Genomic DNA, 20762 nt, shown 5'->3' with positions numbered 1-20762 from the left:
GGGGGTTCCAAAGAGGATGGATCTAGACTGTTCTCAGTGGTAGCTGATGACAGAAGAAGGAGTAATGGTCTCAAGTTGCAGTGGGGGAGGTTTAGGTTGGATATTAGGCAAAACTTTTTCACTAGGAGGGTGGTGAAACACTGGAATGCGTTACCTAGGGAGGTGGTGGAATCTCCTTCCTTAGATACTTTTAAGGTCAGGCTTGACAAAGCCCTGGCTGGGATGATTTATTTGGGAATTGGTCCTGCTTTGAGCAGGGGGTTGGACTAGATGACCTCCTGAGGTCCCTTCCAACCCTATTATTCTATGATTCTATGAAGTGAAATATAAATGTGGTGAGGGAAACATTCTTTAGGATTTGGGGGAAAACCATAATTAATAGAATGGCTATCTTTGTGAACTGCATACAGATCGCAAGGTCAGCTGGGCCCCTGTGACCTACGGATCCATGGATTTTTAAGGCCAGAAGGGACCATTAGATCATCTAGTCTGACCTCCTACACAGGCCAAAGAATTTCGCGGGTAGCCCATGACTATCATTTTGGCAGAATCAGAGGGTGACTGGCCCACTCTACCTCTGGCTTTTTAAAGAAGAACAATGCTCTTGCCTCACCTGTAAGTAATCAAGGGTATGTCTATTCAGCAAAGAAAAACCCATGGCTGGCCCATGCCAGTCGACTTGGTCTTGTGGGGCTTCGGCTGCGGGGCTGTTTCATTGCTGTGTAGACTTCTGGGCTTGGGCTGGAGCTTGGGCTCTAGGACCCTATGGGATGGGAAGGTCCCAGAGCTCCTGGGCCCAATAAATGGCTACCAGAGCACAACTGAAGGAAGGTGCTTCTAAAGAGCTACCACAGAAGCTAGCAGCAGATGCCTGCCTACTGACTTTGCTCTCCCAAGCCTGCATAAAAGGGCTTAGCTGGGGAGAAGCTGGCTGAGGCCTGTAGCTGGCCTGAGTCATAACCCAGGTCCAGGCGGAGAGCTGTGGTACTCCTTCATGTAAGGAGGGTAAGCCTACTTGAGTTATTACACAGGCCAGAAAGAGGCTGTGGGATTCCTGAACTTAGGAGGGGATACCTGCCTGCCTACACTAGTACCGAGGCTTACAGAAGACAGGTGGTCTTGAGGGTCTAAAGAGTTTGTATGCTTTATGAGAGTTAATAAATAAGCCCCACAAAGAGGGAACCTTGGTGTAAGCACTCTAGTCTGGAAGCAGAATGCTGTAAGAAGGAGGGCAGTGGGCCTGCAGGGCCATGCCACAAATGGGCCTGCTTGGTGGGTGGTGTCCTGTCACAGGCAGACAGTAATATAGTGTAGTAAAATGTCAACTTCTGAAGTATTTTAGTAGCATGGAATCTTCTGAGCCCACTTGTTTCTTGACGGATGTGATTCAATTATTTGATAAGTTCAGGAAGTCTGAATTCTTCAGAATGCCACCAGCTGTGATATGTTCCCTTTTGATGGCGCTCATAGGGGAGGGGTGAACCGTAAATTGTGGCACAGACGTATTGCATTAACCTACAGTAGCTAAGATCAGTGCTTGCAACTAGTCGAGTCCAGTCCCTAAATTAGTCAGTTGCCAACTTTCTAATTGCTGAAAACAAGACACCCCTGCCCTGCCTCTTCCCCGGAGGCCATGTCCCCTGCCATGCCTCTTCCTGAGGCCACACCCCTCACTTCCCTGCTCACTTCCCCCTCCCAGGAAGCTGTGATTGAGCAAGCTGATTCATGAGACTTAGAACAGCATGAGGAGGTTAAAAGAGGTGTTTGTTCTTTGCCTTTGGAAAACTTTTTTCTCATACTTGATTCCTTTCTACAACAAAATTCTCCACAGAAAATTCATGTAGAAAAACCATCTAGCCTCAGGAGTATTCATTAAATGTCTCACCTCTTTTATATGTAGGCTTTCCCCACACACCTTCTCAAGGACTTTTTAAAAGAGAAAATTGATTGCACACTCAAATGAAGCAAACCTAATGAGCAGATTCAGTGTGGTATTATACCAATACATATTGACATTTACTCAATGTGCATCTTTTTGTAATTGTGTTCTAATACTTAAGGCTTATCTGTATTAGAAAAGTTGTACAGTCTTAACTAAATTAATTTGAAATCTGCATAGTTAAATAGGTGATACCCCCTAATGTAGATGCATTTAAACCCACTTAATCCTTGTTTACCATGTACTCATAGAATCATAGACTTTAAGGTCAGAAGGGACCATTATGATAGTCTAGTCTGACCTCCTGCACAATGCAGGCCACAGAATCTCACGCACCCACTCCTGTAACAAACCCCTAACCTATGTCTGAGCTATTGAAGTCCTCAAATCGTGGTTTAAAGACTTCAAAGTGCAGAGAATCCTCCAGCAAGTGTCCCGTGCCCCACGCTGCAGAGGAAGGCGAAAAACCTCCAGGGCCAATTTGTCCTGGAGGAAAATTCCTTCCCGACCCCAAATATGGTGATCAGCTAAACCCTGAGCATGTGGGCAAGACTCACCAGCCAGACACCCAGGAAAGAATTCTCTGTAGTAACTCAGATCCCATCCCATCTAACATCCCATCACAGGCCATTGGGCATATCTACCACTAGTAGTCGAAGATCAATTAATTGCCTAAATTAGGCAATCCTATCATATCATCCCCTCCATAAACTTATCAAACTTAGTCTTGAAGCCAGATATGTCTTTTGCCCCCACTGCTTCCCTTGGAAGGCTGTTCCAGAACTTCACTCCTTTGATGGTTAGAAACCTTAGTCTAATTTCAAGTCTAAACTTCCTGATGGCCGCAGTTTATATCCATTTGTTCTTGTGTCCACATTGGTACTGAGCTTAAATAATTCTTCTCCCTCCGTGGTATTTATCCCTCTGATATATTTATAGAGAACAATCATATCTCCTCTCAGCCTTCTTTTAGTTAGGCTAAACAAGCCAAGCTCTTTGAGTGTCCTTTCATAAGACAGGCTTTCCATTCCTCGGATCATCCTAGTAGCCCTTCTCTGTACCTGATCCAGTTTGAATTCATCCTTCTTAAACATGGGAGACCAGAACTGCACACGATATTTCAGATGAGGTCTCACCAGTGCCTCGTATAACAGTACTAACACCTCCTTACCTCTACTGGAAATACCTTGCCTGATGCATCCCAAGACCGCATTAGCTTTTTTCACGGCCATATCACATTGGCGGCTCATAGTCATCCTGTGATCAACCAATCACTAAATTACTAAATTAAATTAAACTGATTTAAGTGAGGGTTAAACAGATTCAAGTGCATCTACATTAAGTGAGAAGTACCAATAACACTAATATCCAAAAACAAAGTTTAAAAATCTTCCTATAACTTGGTTAAAAGCCGATCCCACCTCTTTTCTATGTGCTATTAAATACCAACCGATATAGGAATGTCAGTTTTTTCTTGGGGCGAGGGCAAATGAGAAGTTCCACAAATGTAGAAAAGGAAAGTTTCAGGTATACAAACAAGAATGCCTTGCTAAAACATAATATCCCAAGATAATGCCGAACAAACTGGACAGCATATGTAATTCTGCTATAAAATGCAGCAACCCATTTGCCAGGCTGCTGCTAGCTATCGCCCCATTTTTCATAGTCCTAATCATCTTGTTTCTGTTTTAGAATCTCAATTTGGTACAAATTTTATGGCTTCTGGCATATTATGCACAGTAAGATTTCTTTTGTAGAAATTAAGTCTTCTTAGGTGTCTACATTGTTCTTTGAAAAGCTGGCAAATTATTTTTGGCTGGTTAATAAAGTATTGTTTTTTAAATCAAACTTTATTTTAAAAATTGTCACTTGAATGAGCATCTCAGAATATTGTTTGAATAGAAATGTATTACTCCACACTCTTGATAACTCACAAAAAACTGTAGATTTGCCCTACTTCCCAAAGATGTGGGGGCGCAGTAATTGGCATTGAGGGGAGATGGGATTATAGGGGCACTAACTGGCATTGAGGGGGAATACTGTGCATGTGGGCACTGGGATTTTGGGGAGAGCTGTGTCATTGAGGGGTAGGTGGAGGTGTGGAGGGGGCAGTAACTGGAATTGATGGGGCATGCTGTAGGTGGGGGCACTAACTGGCAGACAGGGCACTGGAGTTGGGGTACCACTAACTGGCAGCGGGGTGATAGTGGTGTGTGTATGTGGTGGAAAGAGGCAGTAAGGGGCAGGGGGGGCATGCACTGTGTGTGTGTGTGTGTGTGTGTGTGTGTGAGAAGAGAGGCAGTAATGGACAGCGGTGGGGGTGGGGGGATGCACTGTTTGCAGTGTGGGGGGGGGGGGAGCGGAGTCACTCCCCAGAGCCAGGAAATCGGGGCACAGCTGGAAAGAGGGGTGGACAGGATCTCCCCGGGCAGCAGCAGTATCTACCTCTCCGCTGGAGAGGTTGGAGCCATATCTGGGAGCCAACCAGTTCTCTCCATCATCAACTGCAGCTGAGCAGTTGCCGCTCTTCCTGCCCTCTCAGCAGGGAGGCTGATTGCGGTTACGCTGGTAAATGGACTTTTAGCGTCCAGTCAGCAGTGCTGACTAGCCACTGCCAGGTCCTCTTTTTGAGTGGACTGTCCAGTCCAAAACTGGACATGTGACAACCCAACTCGGATCCTTTCTGTTCAGAAACCTTGAAGTACCACAAAAAGTGAGACCGGTCCAATTAAAACACAATCTCTACTGCAGTCCCTCTATCACAGTGTGAGAGGGTACAGGGGTTCCATGAAGTCCCCAGTGAATAAGGGGTTATTTCTAATCAGTTTTGCTCCTCCTTTAGTCCAGATGCTTAGGAAAGAACCATCAACTGGCTACTTGGGAGGCACAGGGGAGAATGATTCTTTTAGGGAGTAATTTTGCACTCAGGAACCTTGAACTGCAGGCTGAGGGAGTTTTATTACACTTTTGCTTAATATAACTTGGTCTGATCTCTATTTTATGAACAGCCTCCTCTGAACGAAACCCTTGCTTGACTGGACTTGATTTGTTTCTGAGGAGTGAGCCCACTGGCTTAGACTTATTTCTTTCTTACTACATCACATTCAGGCTTCTTATTCTCACTTTCAAAGCCCAGGACTAATATGCCTCTGCCTACACCTCTGCTCTCATTACCTCCTACTCGCCTTCCTGCTGGCCACACTCCTTCTAAGCTATGCTTCTATGTACCTCCTGTGTTTGGTGCTCACTATTGGCAGAAGCCAACACTTTCAAAACTGGTAACAGATTTGGGGTGCCTATTTGAAAGCCCAAATTTATGATTTTGGCCTAACTGAACACCCACAGCTCCAAATTGAAGTGAATGGGAGTTGCTGGTGCTTGGCCTCTCTGCAAGGTTTGCCAAGCTGGGCACTCAAAAACAATCATTCCAAATCACAGTCCATGTCTGAAAATCAAGCTCTTACAGCTAAATTTTCAGAAGTAGGGAGTGACCAAAACTCCAGTGGAAATCATTGGAAGCTGTGGCTGCTCAGCATCTCTGAAAACAGGGCCCCAGCAAATACCCTCTCTTTAAAAGACTTGCTACATCTACTCTGACTTCTGCTATTGATTATCTGGCACTGAAGTGCTCCCTCCCATTCCAAGGACCCCACAAATCACTATGGTTTTCATTTAATTAGCAACACAACAAATGAGAAAAGAAAACTGAAATGACAGAAAATGCAGCCTGCTACAGACCGGCTTGTAGACGAGGAATTATTATGAGCCTATGTCACTACAATGAAAAAGGCAAAGAGATCCACTTCCAAGGCCCTCACCTATGGAGTCCCACAAGGCTTGGTCCATTTTAATAAAGAGCAGCTGCCTAAAGTTGATTCTGGGGAAGACTAAAGTGACGGTGCTAGACCAGGGCATGCTTCCAATAAATTGTCTCCTGTGAAAAATTCTCCTCTTGTACGGATCTCTGCTCTCAGAATGTTAAATGGGCTTACTGCCATGGGGCGTTCTTGGACTCCTCAACAGTACAAAATGCTCAGATAGCCATTCTATCACCAAACAACAACACCCTTCCCCCCACCCATTTCAATCTGGGATTGGCCTGAAGAGCCCACTCCCTCCTGTCAGATGTAGTCTTGGCTACAGACTGATCCATTCATTCATAACTTTCAGGGATGTTGCAGCTGCTATCTAAGATAAAAGCCACAACCTGGAAAACCTGGTCCTTCATGCAGCAGTCCACCTACTTCCCATGAATACACCACCCCACCATTTGGCTGTCTGCATGCCTCCTCGTTGAACAAGGTGCTGGCCAAGAGCTCTGTCCTGATATTTAAAGCCCTCTGTTGGATTGGATCCAGTTATCTGAGTGATTACATCTCCTTCTGGCCATGTCCTCTTGGGACCGCTACATTTTACTGGATCTAGAAAATAGTGATTAATGGGTGTGTGTGCTTGTGAATGCAGAAGGCAGAGCTGTCACAGGAGCTGGAGCAAGTCTATGGATCTCATTCCTACAAGGGATAAGAGTGACCACAGTGAGGTGAGAACTAAATGCAAAACTCATCTTGTCAATGTGGCTTTCCCTTAGTAAATTCTTCACACACTCACACGAGCTATGAAATAATCAAGTTACTTCTTCAGGGTGGGAAGGAAGAAGGGAGAGGTTGTGGTTATGATGTCTACACTGGGGAGATGCTCAGATACCACAGCAGGGGGATCATTTAGGTACCTAGACAGGCAGATAAGTTTATAGTAATTTATTCTAATATTAATTTAAAATCTACTTATACCATTAATTCACCAAAAACAAAGAGGAGGTTGAAGAAGCTCCCTGGACACTCAATAACAGACTTAAAAGTGGTCATTCTTCAACAAAAAAACTTCAAAAACAGACTTCAACGAGAAACTGCAGAACTGGAATTTATTTGCAGACTTGACACTATCAAATTAGGCCTGAAGAAAGACTGGGAGTGGCTGGGTCACTACAAAAAATAATTTTCCCTCTGTTGATACTCACACCTTCTTGTCAACTGTTGGAAATGGGCCACATCCACCCTAATTGAATTGGCCTCGTTAGCACTGAACCCCACACTTGGTAAGGCAACTCCCATCTTTTCATGTGCTGTATATTTATACCTGCCTACTTTTTTTCACTTCATGCATCTGATGAAGTGGGTTATAGCCCATGAAAGCTGATGCCCAAATAAATTTGTTAGTCTCTAAGGTGCTACAAGGACGCCTCGTTGTTTTTGCTGATACAGACTAACATGGCTACCCGTCTGTAACCTGTGATTAATTCACCAGTGATCTAAAAAATATGATGATAAATTTCTGTACCACATCAAAATTAGACCTAGATTTTGGTCTTTTTATGTGCTTGAACAATATTGTCCATGCCCAGTTTAGATTGTGAGTGCCTGGGGACAGGAACTGAGCCTTCATGCTTGTCTAGTACTAAGAATGCTATGTGAATTCAATTAACAATCAAGTCCTCACCTAACCGCAAATTCTCCACCCAACTTGTTCACTCACATGAATTTCTCCATTTACTTTAAAAAAGTACATTTTTAACCTTTTCTTTTTGCTTCTCTGAACTGTTTTCTTGTCCTTAATGTCATTTGTTTGACACATTGTGCAGTCACTGACACACCCTGTAGAATTCAAGAGAACTCAACTAACCACACCCTGAAAACAAATGCACTCCCATAAAGCTGTGGTGACATGAGGACTACACATATACTTGGCTAATAAATGCACAAGGACAAAACAGTACAGCACACACCCTGATATACCCTCCCAAATGAAGGGCTACTACAGTTCAGCAGCTTGCATACACTCTTAAGCAACAGAAGACAGTGCATAACTGAGTAAGCTCAATGACTGCGCATATCAACCTTTGAACAAAACATAATTGACCCGAATGGTGACTGTACATATACAGGTCAAGAGCAAAGCGTCACAGATTTACCTTGATAAATAATGACTGCTCGTGACCTAGTCAATGTATCTATAGTACATTTCCAATTCATGCTTGAGCACCAGAGTCCAAGCCAGAGGTTATCAAATAGCACTGAACAATGAGTAAGAGATCTCAAAAGAAAAAAGTGACCATTTGATGTGAGCCTTAAAGGATATTTATTAAACAGATTTGTACAGAATGTGAAGAGAACTGGGATTACTCTGTTTAGAAATGAAGAGACTTTGGGTTGATACAATAGAGATTATCAAAATTATGAAAAATCAATATAATTTATAAAGATACATTAATGAGGAGTTAAAACTAAGGGATGTCATATAATCTAAATATTAGGAATACCTAGCTAATTTAGGCAGACATCATTTTACCAAGAAAAACAAATTTATGGAATAAATGATTGAGGTAGGTGATTAAAGCAAGTCATATAAAGAATTCTGGACTCCATGTTATCAGAAAGATATTGGCAAACTGGAAAGAATGCAGAGAACGGCAACAATCAGAGAACTAGAAGGGCTGACTTGTAAGGACTGACTAAGATAAATATGTCTACTGTGGTTAACAATAACTGAAGATACATAACAGTTGATAAAATATTGGCTAGGGCATAAACACCTAAGCCCAGTTCTGGGCCAGATCCTCAGCTGTTATAAATCATCACAGCTCCACAAGGAGACACAAGGGGAATAATTACTTACAATAAAATAGAGGAAAATGTAGGCTGAACATCGGTAAAAGTTTCTTGACAATGAAGTGTATTTGGCTGGGGAATAGTCTTCCATGGAAAGAGTAAAACTCCCATAATTTGGGACTTTTAAAACTAGATTGAGTAAAAGACTAGAAAACATACTGTAGGGAAAAATCCTGAACAAACAGAGAGATAAAGATTTTTTTCCTTCTCTAGTGTCTATGATCTTGGGGGACAAATAGGTTTTTCTGGGAGACAGTATAGGCAGGGGGTACAAGCCAATGTTTGGAAGTCTAGAAAACCCAAGTTCTTTCTCTGGTTGTCATTTACTCCAGCTGTGAACCCCATTCTGTCTGTTTTCTCATCTTTAAGGTAGGGATGGATTTATCTTCCAGGGAACTTTGGAATCCAACAAGATCCACCAGCATCCCAGAGTGGATCATCAAAGTAAGACTCCTGTTCTACTGCTGAAGTAGAATGGTACTGAATTCATCTGGGAGGAAGTAGCAATCTCACCTTAATTACAAGACCATTTTATTATTTCTCTATCTTTAATCTATGAGACACTGGTTATGAATCCAGAGAGAGTCACCAATGATGTGTTTCATCTGTAAGAAAGCAGTCAGGAATATGGAATGTTATTTTTTGTACTTTTGTGAACATAGAACTAGGAGCTAGAAACTCCTGGTTGCTAATCTTGAATGTGAAACAGACCCCGTGTTGTCCTAGGTGAGTAATTTCACCTCTCTGCCTGGGTTTCTTCATCTGAAAAATGTTCATAATGATATTTACTTACCAACTTCAAAGGAGTTAGGAGGATCAATTAATGGTAGTAAAGCACTTTGAAGAGAAACATGAGGTAGTATTAAGATTACTATCATCAGGAGAGTGATAATTTATTGTTTCTTTATGAAAAAGACAGTTACTTTCAGATCCAGTCATCAGTATCAGCTTACTTATTTCAACTCCAATTATGCTATAATCATGCCACATAAACTCTTGCTTTTAGTTCTTAACCTAACACACAGCATGATCTAAGCAACCGCACCCAGCTGGACTGCAGTCAAATTCCTGTTCTTATCTCAAGCTTTCTAGAAGCCTTAGGTAATTAAACAATGTAATGACGAGGGGTCTTATCTAAGGGCATTAAGTTCTCCTTTTCTTGGCAGGGCTGTGAGCTGTATCAGGCCATAAAGTTATTCTGGCATGATGTGGTGCCCATCGATTTCTTCAAAATTTGACCTTTATGTTTCAAAGAAAAACTTCCCCATGTGACCTATTGCTGTGTTGTATGTATTCCTAAATATGTAGTCAGAGCTACTGTGTTTTAGGCTGCCTAAGGCTCTGTGTTTTTGAGTTTGTAACCAGTTTAGTAACTTGCTTGGCTTACATGGTTTATGTCTTCAACACAATATGGCTAATACTAGGTGACTGTAGCAGCTAACACTGTTTGGTTCTTGCTAGTATGTATTCTAGGCTGTACCTGAATCAGCACTGTTTTGGTTTTTTTGCACTATAGGACCCTCTACCCAAGCCTGTCTAACCAGCTCTACCTTATGAGAGCTGGAAATTGCCCTACTAATTTTGATGGGCTGTTAAATTTCAGCTGAGTATGTTAACTAGCTCACTGCTAATCATTTAAGAGAAATATCCCACTAATGTCAGATAATATAGACATCTGAGTTACAAAAGGTCTATTCGATATTTTTTATTCATTCCAAGGGACTTCTGCAGGATTGTTCCCTACAGTCTAATCTCCAGGGCTTCCTCCAGTCTAGTTTCACATATCCCAAGAAAAGAACATAAGAATGGCCATACTGGGTCAGACCAAAGGTCCATCCAGCCCAGTATCCTCCCTTCTGACAGTGGCCAATGCCAGATGCCCCAGAGGGAATGAACAGAACAGGTAATCATCAAGTGATTCACTCCTTGTCGCCCATTCCGAGCTTCTGGCAAACAGAGGCTAGGGAACCATCCCTGCCCATCCTGGCTAATAGCCATTGATGAACCTATCCTCAATGAATTTACTTAGTTCTTTTTTGAACCCTGTTATAGTCTTGGCCTTCACAATATCCTCTGATAAGGAGTTCCATAGGTTGACTGTGCATTGTGTGAAAAAAATACTTCTTTTTGTTTTAAACCTGCTGCCTATTAATTTCATTTGGTGACTCCTAATTCTTGTGTTATGAGGAGTAAATAACCCTTCCCTATTTACTTTCTCCACACCAGTCATGATTTTATAGATCTCTATCATATCCCTCCTTAGTCATCTTTTTTCCAAGCTGCAAGGTCCAAGTCTTATTAATCTCTCCTCATATGGCAGCCGTTCCATACCCCTAATCATTTTTGTTGCCCTTTTCTGAATCTTTTCCAATTCTAATATATCTTTTTTGAGATGTGGCGACCACATCTGCATGCAGTATTTAAGATGTGGGTATACCATGGATTTATATAGAGGCAATATGATATTTTCTATTTATTATCTATTCCTTTCTTAATGATTCCCAACATTCTGTTAGCTTTTTTGACTGCTACAGCACATTGAGTGGATGTTTTCAGAAAACTATCCACAAGGACTCCAAGATCTCTTTTTTTGAGTGGTAACAGTTAGTTTAGACCCCATCTTTTTATATGTCTAGTTGGGATTATGTTTTCCACTGTGCATTACTTTGCATTTATCAACATTAAATTTCATCTGCCATTTTGTTGCCCAGTAAGCCAGTTTTGAGAGATCCTTTTGTAGCTCTTTGCAGTCTGCCTGGGACTTAACTATTGTGAGTAGTTTTGTATCATCTGCAAAGAATTCTAGTAGATTGGTGAGGCATGATTTCCCTTTATAAAAATAAAATAATATAAAAAAACATGTTAACTCTTCCCCAACAAATTGTGTTCATCTATGTGTATGACAATTTTGTTCTTTACTATGGTTTCAACCAGTTTGCCCGGTACTGAAGTTTTCATCCCTTCCCTTAGGAACCTATTACACAGCCTAATGGATCTCACCATTAAGAAATGTTTCTCTGCTTGTTCCAATCTAAACTAATCTTGCTTCTAAATATAGTCTTGGTTTCCTGCTGAGCCACCAGAGAAGGGTAAAATGGAGAGAGGTGGGTCACTAGGGAGGAGGCAGATGGCAACAGACACAAGAAGACCATGAAAGTGGTGGAACCACCAAGGAAGGCAGTGTGGTATGCATAGAGTTCTGCGAATTTCCTCTTCCCTTTGATCCCTTTTCTTGATTAACCGCCAAGAGGAGGTATTTTGGCTGTAACCATGTTTCTTTTCTGTGCTGTGATGTAACTTGTGCTGTAGGTGACACCACTCTGTCAACCCCCTTTCCCAAAGCAGGGATTAGTTATTCCGCAGCCAGCAAAAGTTATCTTTACACCTTCCTTGGAGTTGTAAGGAACCTGAGCCCCTTCCTCAGCTGCTTTTTCAGTTTCCACTGACTGCTGGACACAGAGATGATGATCTGAAGCATCCCCTTTCAAAGACAGGCTGCAGTTTACTGGGCCCAGGCTCTCCCTGCAGTGCAGCCCCAACTGCCCCTGGAGTAGCTCAGTATGTAGGAAGGGTGATTACTGTTTGGGCTGAAAGGCCCCTAGCGGGGTCAGGCCCCCTGTGCTCGGCGCTGTACAAACACGCAATGCTTACCCCGAAGAGCTCACAGCCTGTACACACGAAGACAGAGGGGGTTCCGGCAGAGGCACAGAGAGGGAGGCCCTTGCCCAGGGTCCCCCAGCAGGGCAGTGGCACAGCCAGCTCTCCTGAGTGCCAGCCCAAGGCCAGGCAGCGGCTCCTCCAGGCCCGGAACCGGCCGCGCCGCCTGGCCTCTCCTGGCCCTTTAACTCGGCGGCGGAAGCGGCTGGGGTGGCCGGTGCCGGCCGCCCAATGGGGACGCGGTTCGCGGCCCATCACTTCCTGGCCCTGCAGCCGGGCCGGCACGAGCGAGGCCGAGAGAGCCGGGGGAGGGGCCGGAGGCTGCGCCGCACCCGCCACCAACATGCCCTTTGACTTCAGGAGGTGAGTGCGGGGCGCCCCCCGCCCCCGCGCGCGGGGAGGGGCCGCGGGGGCTGCTTGCGCGCGGACCTTACCGCGGCGCGAGGCCGGGGTCTAGGGCCTCTAGTGCACGCGGGAGGGGGACACCCGGAGCATCCCATGCTGTCCGCGGCGATATCCGCCAAGGCGTCCCGCGCTGCGGGAGGGGTCGATGCAGCCCCTTCCCTCCAGCCGTGCATGGAGTGGGGGAAGAAAAGAGTCACAGGATCCTTGCAGCCCTCGGCACCTGGGGGCTGCTCCTCCGCCCCGAGCTGGTGCCCCGTTGCTCGGTGATGTTCTTCCCTCGTAGCGTGCAGTGCACAGTTGTATCCGTTCCGCGGCCAAACCTGGCCTAGCCTCATCTGGGGACGCTGAACGCCCCCGGCCGAGCTTTTTCCCACGTGTACATTAGTTCAGGGCGCAACCTGTGCGAGTGTCTCGTAAGCACTGGGTAGCGCTCGCTGAAACACAGGCAGGGGTGTGATCTTTGTGTAAGAAAACATGTTACTATATAACACCATAAATGTGCCCAGTGCTGTGCAAAAACAAGGTAAAGTCCTGACTCAAACTGCTTATGATCTCACACAGGCTGAAATGAAACACAAGCCGCAGAGCAGTCTGGGGAGAGGGTATGGAGGCCGCCCTGAGGCTGGGGGCGGGCAGGATGCCAGGGGAAGGGGACTAGGTTTTGAGAGGGAAGGTGCATGGGAAGTTGGAGGTTCTTCCAACAATGCTGTTATGTAATAATGTTGTGTAAAGTGGGTGTTGAGGATCTTTATAGAGAGCATTGAGGTCATGTGGGTGTGCTGGGGGGAGAGGTAGAACCCTTTGTTTGATGATGCATGATTCCTAAACTGGCTGGGTGGAGGGGATGTTTCATTACTTTAGACACAAACAATAACAAAAGAGCTGAGTTGAGCACTCTGCCCTCTCTTCCTCTCCTTGCAGGGAGACACACTGACAGGTCTTTGTTCCCAGTATAATGCTCTTACCAAGTACTAAAGCTTCTTTAGGGGACTGCCTGTTATGATAAGGCTACATGTAACTAAAGCTTTGTGTGTTGTTGCTACTGACAGCATTGACGTTCTCATCAATCAAAATAGCATGGACATCTCAACCTGTACTCTCCTGCATTCCTGTTAGCAAACCTATGTCTTGAGACACAGACCTATAAATGAGGTTGCCGTGCATGCTTCATGTAGCCTCATAGATACTTAGATTCATATTTAAAAAACTTGGTTAACATGAGGTTTGCAATGGCAAAATAGTTCCTTGTAGTCATCATGCTCTTCCTGAGCATGAGTTTTTAATTCCCCAAACTTGCACTGGAAGAGCAGAAAATATGCAGTTAAGGTGTCCTCATGTGCCCCTTAACAATTAAAAATGCACGGTAAACATTGGAGAACTGGGAAATGTAAAATTAAGATGATACTTCCCAACTAAGAAGCTATAGAATCTTATCTGTGCCCTCTTTGGGATGCCTTTGGTTTCAGGAGGTGAGATGCTAGGAGGAACTGGGAACATTACAGTACCTTACCCCTCCCAAACAAAACTGTCATTTTCTCTCTGTCCACCATAACTCCAAATCAGGACTCTTATTTATACAGTTCAGTGGGATTTTTGTTGTGTTCTTTGAGGCACTATTGCTCCAGTGGGTAATTGCTTCTAGTGGAATGAGCACAGTGGAATATTGCTTAGCTGGAAACAATGCAATTTCACTAAGTCATACTGGATTTTGGGCGGTCCGTGGCTTCAAAGCCCCCGTCTGATTTGCGTGAAACTTGTTGGTAGAATTATTCCTCAGCTTTGGAGATAGGCTGCCAATTTCAAACCTCAGAGGCCTCTATTTGCAGACAGTAGAGGTATGTGGAAAAATAGGGCTTATAATGGGATCTGGAGCAACTGCTATAATAGTATGAGAGGGAGGTGTATTTCAGGTGGCTTGATAAATGCAATTCCTCTTGTTCCCAAGTTTCAAAACCCAGGTGGAAACACAAGCTCACTAAAATAAAAGAAAGGGCTGATGGTTCACAACAGGATGAGGCAGAGAAATTAAATGAACCTGGGGTTATAAAGTTTGATCCAAACTTCCCCAGAATTTGGAGGTGTTGGTTCAGAGCTATATTTGAGAGATTTCAAAATCACAGATAAACTTTGCATTCTTTGTTTCTTGGCAACCCAGAGGGCTAAAAATAGATTTTTTTAAAATGTGTCATCTTACATAATGTAAACTACAAAAAAAAAAAACTGTTTAGCTTTCATCTAAGATGACAATCATAAAATTGTCTCAAACTACTGGGGGTTCTGGGATATACCAGTTTTTTGGTACAGAAATTAATTGTCATGTCTGACAAAATATAACTATGCGGTGTTGCAGCCGTGTCGGTCCCAGGATACTAGAGAGACAAGGTGGGTGAGGTAATGTCTTTTATTGGACCAACTTCTGTTGGTGAGGGACAAATTTTCAAACTACACAGCGCTTTTCTGTAAGAACTATGTTGCCCTGCAGAGTAGCTCTAGATAGAGTGGATTGCAATAGTCTGGACTGGAGATGATAAAGGTATGAATGGAGTGAGGTCTTCATCTGCCAGGAAAAAAACACAACCTTTTGGCCAGCCAAACATGAAGGAACGTGTATTTGCTGCCCTGAATAGAGATGAGACCAAGACTGCAAATCGTCGTGAGAAGCTGTGGCTGTAGCTCCTATCTCCTAGATCAGTAGTGACCAAAATTTGCCTTTTCACAGCTTTTCGGCAACCAGCATATAAAATGAGCTGGTGAGTCCCAATCCATCTACTAGTGGACATGGATACATGTCACAGATGCTAGTAATTGCATGAGAGGCCAAAGACTGAAGAGCCTATGAAGACTGAACACCCTCACTCCTAGAGGAGTCAGGGGAAAGCTTGTGCTGTAGCCCTGCTCCGTGCAGTATCTGTTTGTGGATAAATAGAACTTTTATCTCTTGTGCTGTCAAGCTGTCCATTTTCAGGAACACTGAATTCATTTCAATTTAAAATATAATGAAATGTGTTCACTTGAAATTAGTTTAGAATGAATGAACAACCAGAGGGCATTAGGGTTTTAATAATACTTGAGCACTTACCTAGTGCTGTTCATCTTCACAGCATTTTATACATAATGACTAATCCCTGCAATCCATCTGTGAAGTAGGTAAGCGATTAAGACCTTACTTTATAGGTTGAAATCTCTGGTGCATACTACTTTAGGTCTGTATTAAGACTGAAGCACATGCCATTCAGGTATATGCCCTTCCGACAAAACATCTTATCCTAATAATGCACAGCCTTGGTGCCTTTTTATTCTCTCAGCCAATATTTGGCTACAAATGAAATGCAAATGTTTCCACATCTACCCTGGTCTCTGTTTTTCATGTCAGAACACCTTCATCCCACACCACCCTTTCTACTACAGTTGCCAAACAACTGGGGCTGCAGGTTTTATGGGGAGCTGCAGATGTTTCTAGGAACCCACGCTGCCTTCATGTGCCTGTGCATGCATGCTACCGCGCAGGGCTGGATTACCCAATAGGCAGACTAAGCACGTGCTTAGGGCACCAGCAAAGCAGGAGGCACCAAAAAAAGAGATTTTTTTTTTTTTTTTTTGCAAAAATTTGATATTTCAAAAACAGTTCTTAAAACATATTTGGGCAATGATTGTGTGTTGAAATCTCTTTATAATACTCGCTGGGAGGCACATGCAGTGGCAACAAGTGCAATTCTGGAGTCCTACCCAAAGATTGTGGATGCATTAGAAAGTATAATTGAAGACCAATCACAAAAGGGAGAAACTATACAAGAGGCAGAAACCATTGCAAACAAGATGCAAGAACTAGAGTTTGTATTCATGTTGACCATGTGGAATGAAATTTTACAACACTTTGTTCACACAAGTCAAGCTCTCCAGGAAAAAGAATTGGATTTGAAAACATGTGCAGACCTCTGTCAATCATTAGCAGACCACTTACACACTTTGAGGAATGATTTTGAAAGATTTGAAGACATATCAAAAGATATCTTGCCTGATACTAACTACAAAGAAGCCCAGTCCCTCAAGCGAATCAGGAAAAAACAAGCAAATGATAGCAGTGCAACAGAAGTAGCATTGAATCCTAGAGACAAATTTCTCATATCTAATTACTACGCTATAATCGATACACTTGAAGCTCATACGAAGAGGAGAGATGAAGTGTACAAAGAGGTATCAAGTAGATTTTCTTTTCTAAACGATATGGACTTATCTGACGAACAGTATTCACAAGGTTCCCGAAAGCTAGTTGACTCATACCCTGTTGACTTGAACATGAATCTCTGTGGAGAAGTATGGCAGTTCCACTGTTATATGCGTGCAAAGTTTCATGAAACAGGAAAAATGAAATTCAGTCACATTGATCTTCATGACACAATATTGAAAGATGGAATACAATGTGTATTTCCAAACCACTACATATCTTTCTAACATTGATGATTACTAACTGCTCCGCAGAACGCTCTTTTTCTCAGCTGAAAAGAATAAAAAACCCTCAGAGAACAACAATGTGTCAGGACAGACTTGATTCACTTTCCCTATTGTGTATGGAAGCAGACATGCTTTGTCGAGTCAGCTTCGATGAATTTATCCAAAATTTTGCAATCAGAAAATCTAGAAAGAAGCTACTTTAATTTCAGCATACATGTAAGTTTTGTGTGATTTCGAAAAATAAAATTTTATTTTACGGTATCGTATTGTTTTTATTTTGAATTACATATTGGGGGGCACCATAATCTTTTCAGTGCTTAGGGCCTCTAAAGGTCTTAGTCTGGCCCTGCTACCATGTGCAACTTGTGTGAAAGTTAGAAGCATGCGTAAGTTAAACTGTAACTTTGGCCCATCTTGAATGAGGATTGTGTGGCAAAAATGTGTCTGATGCATGATGTAACTGCTTGCTAGACCTTGCTTCAGTAGAGAGCAGTATCTCTGAGAGGAAAGAGACCCTGGAATTATAAATGTTCTTCATAATTCTCAGTACAATGAACAGGTCATTGAACAGTGTCTGTGCATTGGAAACTGGGTAACAAGGTGGAGAGAGAAACTTTGCCACATGTATTATTGTTGTCCTTGTGGCTGACTGTGTCTGGCAGTTCTCATTTCAAAGCTAGTTACAGTTGGCTGTGGAGTAGCCACAGAGGCTTTTGAATTCTTTCAGGACCATTAAACTGCTGTTATTCAGCCTGCGAGCAAGTATAAACTAAAGTAACTGTAACTAAGATCTTGTTTTAACTGTGGGCAATTCCGAAGTTATGTGCTAATAGATCCCAGTGCTGTGCTATTCCGGCATTGGATAGTAAATCACCATTTATAGCTAATGGAGCAATTCAGAACTTACTTCCCATCATTTAATAATTTTGCTGTTTTTTTTTATTGCTTGATGTTGTGAGTAGAATAATAGAGCTCACCAGTACATTGGGCACAGGTTTCAGAGGCATGGGGAAGGAGCCAGGCTTAGAGGGGATTTAGATTTAAATGATAAAGCCTAGTGTACACTAGAAAAGGTTTGCCTTTACCTGTATAGCTATATCGGCAAACCTTCCCAGTGTAGATGCAGCTTATAGTGACGACAAATATTTTTTTGCCTGTATAGCTTATCCCAGTTTCCTGAACAAAATGAGCTGTACTGACAAAAGCATTTGTGTACAAGTATGACTGTATCTACCCCAGGGCTTTTGGCAATATAAAAAAAGTGACACTCAACCAAAATTACTATAGTGTACTAGCAGAAGTTTCTAGTGTAGGCCTGGCCTTAGACTGGAAGTGCTCAGTGGCAGGAGTTGTCTCTTATTCCGTTGGTATGGAGCCCTATTCTCAGTTGGCCCCTAAGCACAACTGTAATAAACTTTTTTTTTTTTTTTTTTTTTTGAAAGGAGGCTGTCCCTGGGATGACTATTGTAATCCACACCTTAAAACATACTTTTTGTTGGGGGATGGGCAAATGTTTGTTTCAGTTCTTATTTGTCTTTCCTGAGCGAGTAGGACCATCTCTAATTGAAGCTGACATGCTTTCAACCGTGTTGCTTTTAGTGGAGGGTAAAGCATATATGTGTTTGTTTTGGGGGTTTTTTTAGCTTAAACTCATCCATTGTGATGGCTAATGGACAAAGTAATGCTTGAATTACACAGCCTGGAGTATTAGAGAAGCTGGTGAAGCAGACTGCAGCAGGAACTATAGGGCAGTGTTATGTTGCCCTTTTTCTCTCCCTGTCTACCCATTAAAAACTGGCTTCAAACTGACAGATTATTGACTACTCTAAAATCTTACAAAATTTCTCTTCTGAATTCTATGATTCCATAAAGAACTTCTGCATTTACTTGTGAGCCCCAGGAAAAAAGTGTTTTTTTTTTTTTTTTCAGTCCTCAAACTTCTGAAGAAGACGCACACAACTTTCCTTCCTGACTCTTTTTTTCTTTGACAGATTCATAAGATTTGCAACTCGAAATCCTGATGTGACACTCAAAATGCTGGTTAGTTGGGAGAACATCTTTTCCATATCTCCTTTTCTATAAATTCACCATTTGTATGTTTTTGAGTAGAGTTCCTGACTAAATGACGCATCACTATTTCCAGATCCGTATCAAATGCCTAATGGAAATGTACATATTTGGTCGATAGTTTCAATTTGGAATCTCCAAGGTGCTTGGTAGGGACTCAAATGAGTCTGCATTGCTGATAGCCCAGTAGTAGTTTGCTTTTTATCAATCTGTCTGTTTGCTTTTGCTGTATGTTGTTTAACTAGCTGCATTAATGTACAGTGGTAGTTCATTTGGCAAAAACACTTTTTCAAACAAGCTCTGGGTGCCCTTTGTGTAGAATATAAAGTGCTGGTGCTAGGTAGCAGTGGGTGTGTGTTTCTGTAAGGGTGGGGAATTAATGCCAGCTTTCCACTTGCATGGCTTTTTCCTGATGAGATGTGTTGGGCTTACTTTTTTTTTTGCTTTAGAATCACAGTGTGCAAACCTTGGTATGTGCCCTATAGTAAATTATGTGAATTGGGACATTAACTTTAGTGACAATAATTCTTGATGTTCATACCATGCCTTTATTCAGCAGAATTGATAAAGGTCCTCCATGGACTCTTGTATATGATTCAGCTGGGTGGTGTACTCTTCGCTCTGTGGCCGAATTTATGCATGCATAAGTAAAAATTGTAGTGTTGCTCTGTGCTGTTAAATAGCTGCTGCTTTACACTCCAGAGAGAGCTGCATTTTTATTAGCTGTAAAGTGATAACTAAGCACTTGTTTACACAATACCTGTCATTCCATATTTTTTATGTTATAACACAGTCACCGCCAGGGTGGAAAGGGGTATGTGTTCACCAGTGATAAGGCACAGTGTAGAGTGACACACAACCTCTCCAAATGCACCTGATGCGGGAATCGTATGTAATTGCCACAGTTTGGTATCAGTCGGGATACTGGCTTGCCCCCAAGTTTGTTTAAAATAAACAAGATGTCTTTGGGGGGGAATTACTGTAGAATCTCAGGAGTTAACTAGACATGCAAGAAGCTGAGGAAGTGTTGGGATGTGCAGAAGCTCTAGAAGTGTCAAGAACTTTAGTGAAGCTTGTGCCATAGGTAATGTGATTATATGTATCCATGTATCCATATATAAATACTATTTTATTTTCAGGTATCCTTAATAGCCCCTCTGTTCCTTCTAAAATCTAATTGCTCAAGTGCAAGGTTTTTACTCCAAAGACAGAAGAAAAATATTAAGCTTCAGTTAGCTTTGACTTGTTTCTTCTTGACTTCACTTTACCAAGATAGTTGTCTTTCTTAGTTCATTCATTGAAGCCACAATCTTCACTTTGTGACATCATAGTTCATTGACTTGCAAACAGTTGCATCAGATATTGCGCACAGGATTGTAGCAACATTGCATGAATTAACCAAGGGTAGTGGAAGCTGAGAGAGCTTGAGTGTAAAACATATGTACATACCTATTGAAAAGATTCATAGATTTTTAAGGCCAGAAGGGGCCATTAGATCAGTCTGACCTCCTGTATGACAGAAGTCCCAGAACTTCATCCAGTTAATCCTGTGTTGAGCCCAAAAGCAGGGAAAACTT

At 42.6% G+C, this 20762-nt stretch overlaps 1 protein-coding gene and 1 long non-coding RNA gene across 3 annotated transcripts in view; one reads left to right on the top strand and one right to left on the bottom strand.

The window, feature by feature from the left end:
• Window positions 1-12342, bottom strand: part of LOC142072964 (uncharacterized) — a 68561-nt gene extending 56219 nt beyond the window's left edge. Inside the window, exon 1 of the long non-coding RNA XR_012669592.1 lies at window positions 12256-12342. This is a non-coding gene — a long non-coding RNA (uncharacterized LOC142072964). The remainder of the gene's footprint in view (window positions 1-12255) is intronic.
• The window catches only part of ERGIC1 (endoplasmic reticulum-golgi intermediate compartment 1), a 101753-nt gene continuing 93223 nt past the window's right edge, over window positions 12233-20762 (top strand). For both annotated transcript variants that reach the window (XM_075131340.1, XM_048862630.2), the window contains exon 1: window positions 12233-12624. In XM_075131340.1, the coding sequence (XP_074987441.1) occupies window positions 12248-12624 (377 nt within the window). In that variant the 5' untranslated portion in view covers window positions 12233-12247. The remainder of the gene's footprint in view (window positions 12625-20762) is intronic.

The sequence above is a fragment of the Caretta caretta genome, chromosome 8 (genome assembly GCF_965140235.1).
Source record: "Caretta caretta isolate rCarCar2 chromosome 8, rCarCar1.hap1, whole genome shotgun sequence".
Classification (NCBI taxonomy): Eukaryota; Metazoa; Chordata; order Testudines; family Cheloniidae; genus Caretta; species Caretta caretta.
The sequence above is the reverse complement of the archived record's forward strand: the minus strand, read 5'-3'. Positions and strand labels throughout refer to the sequence as shown.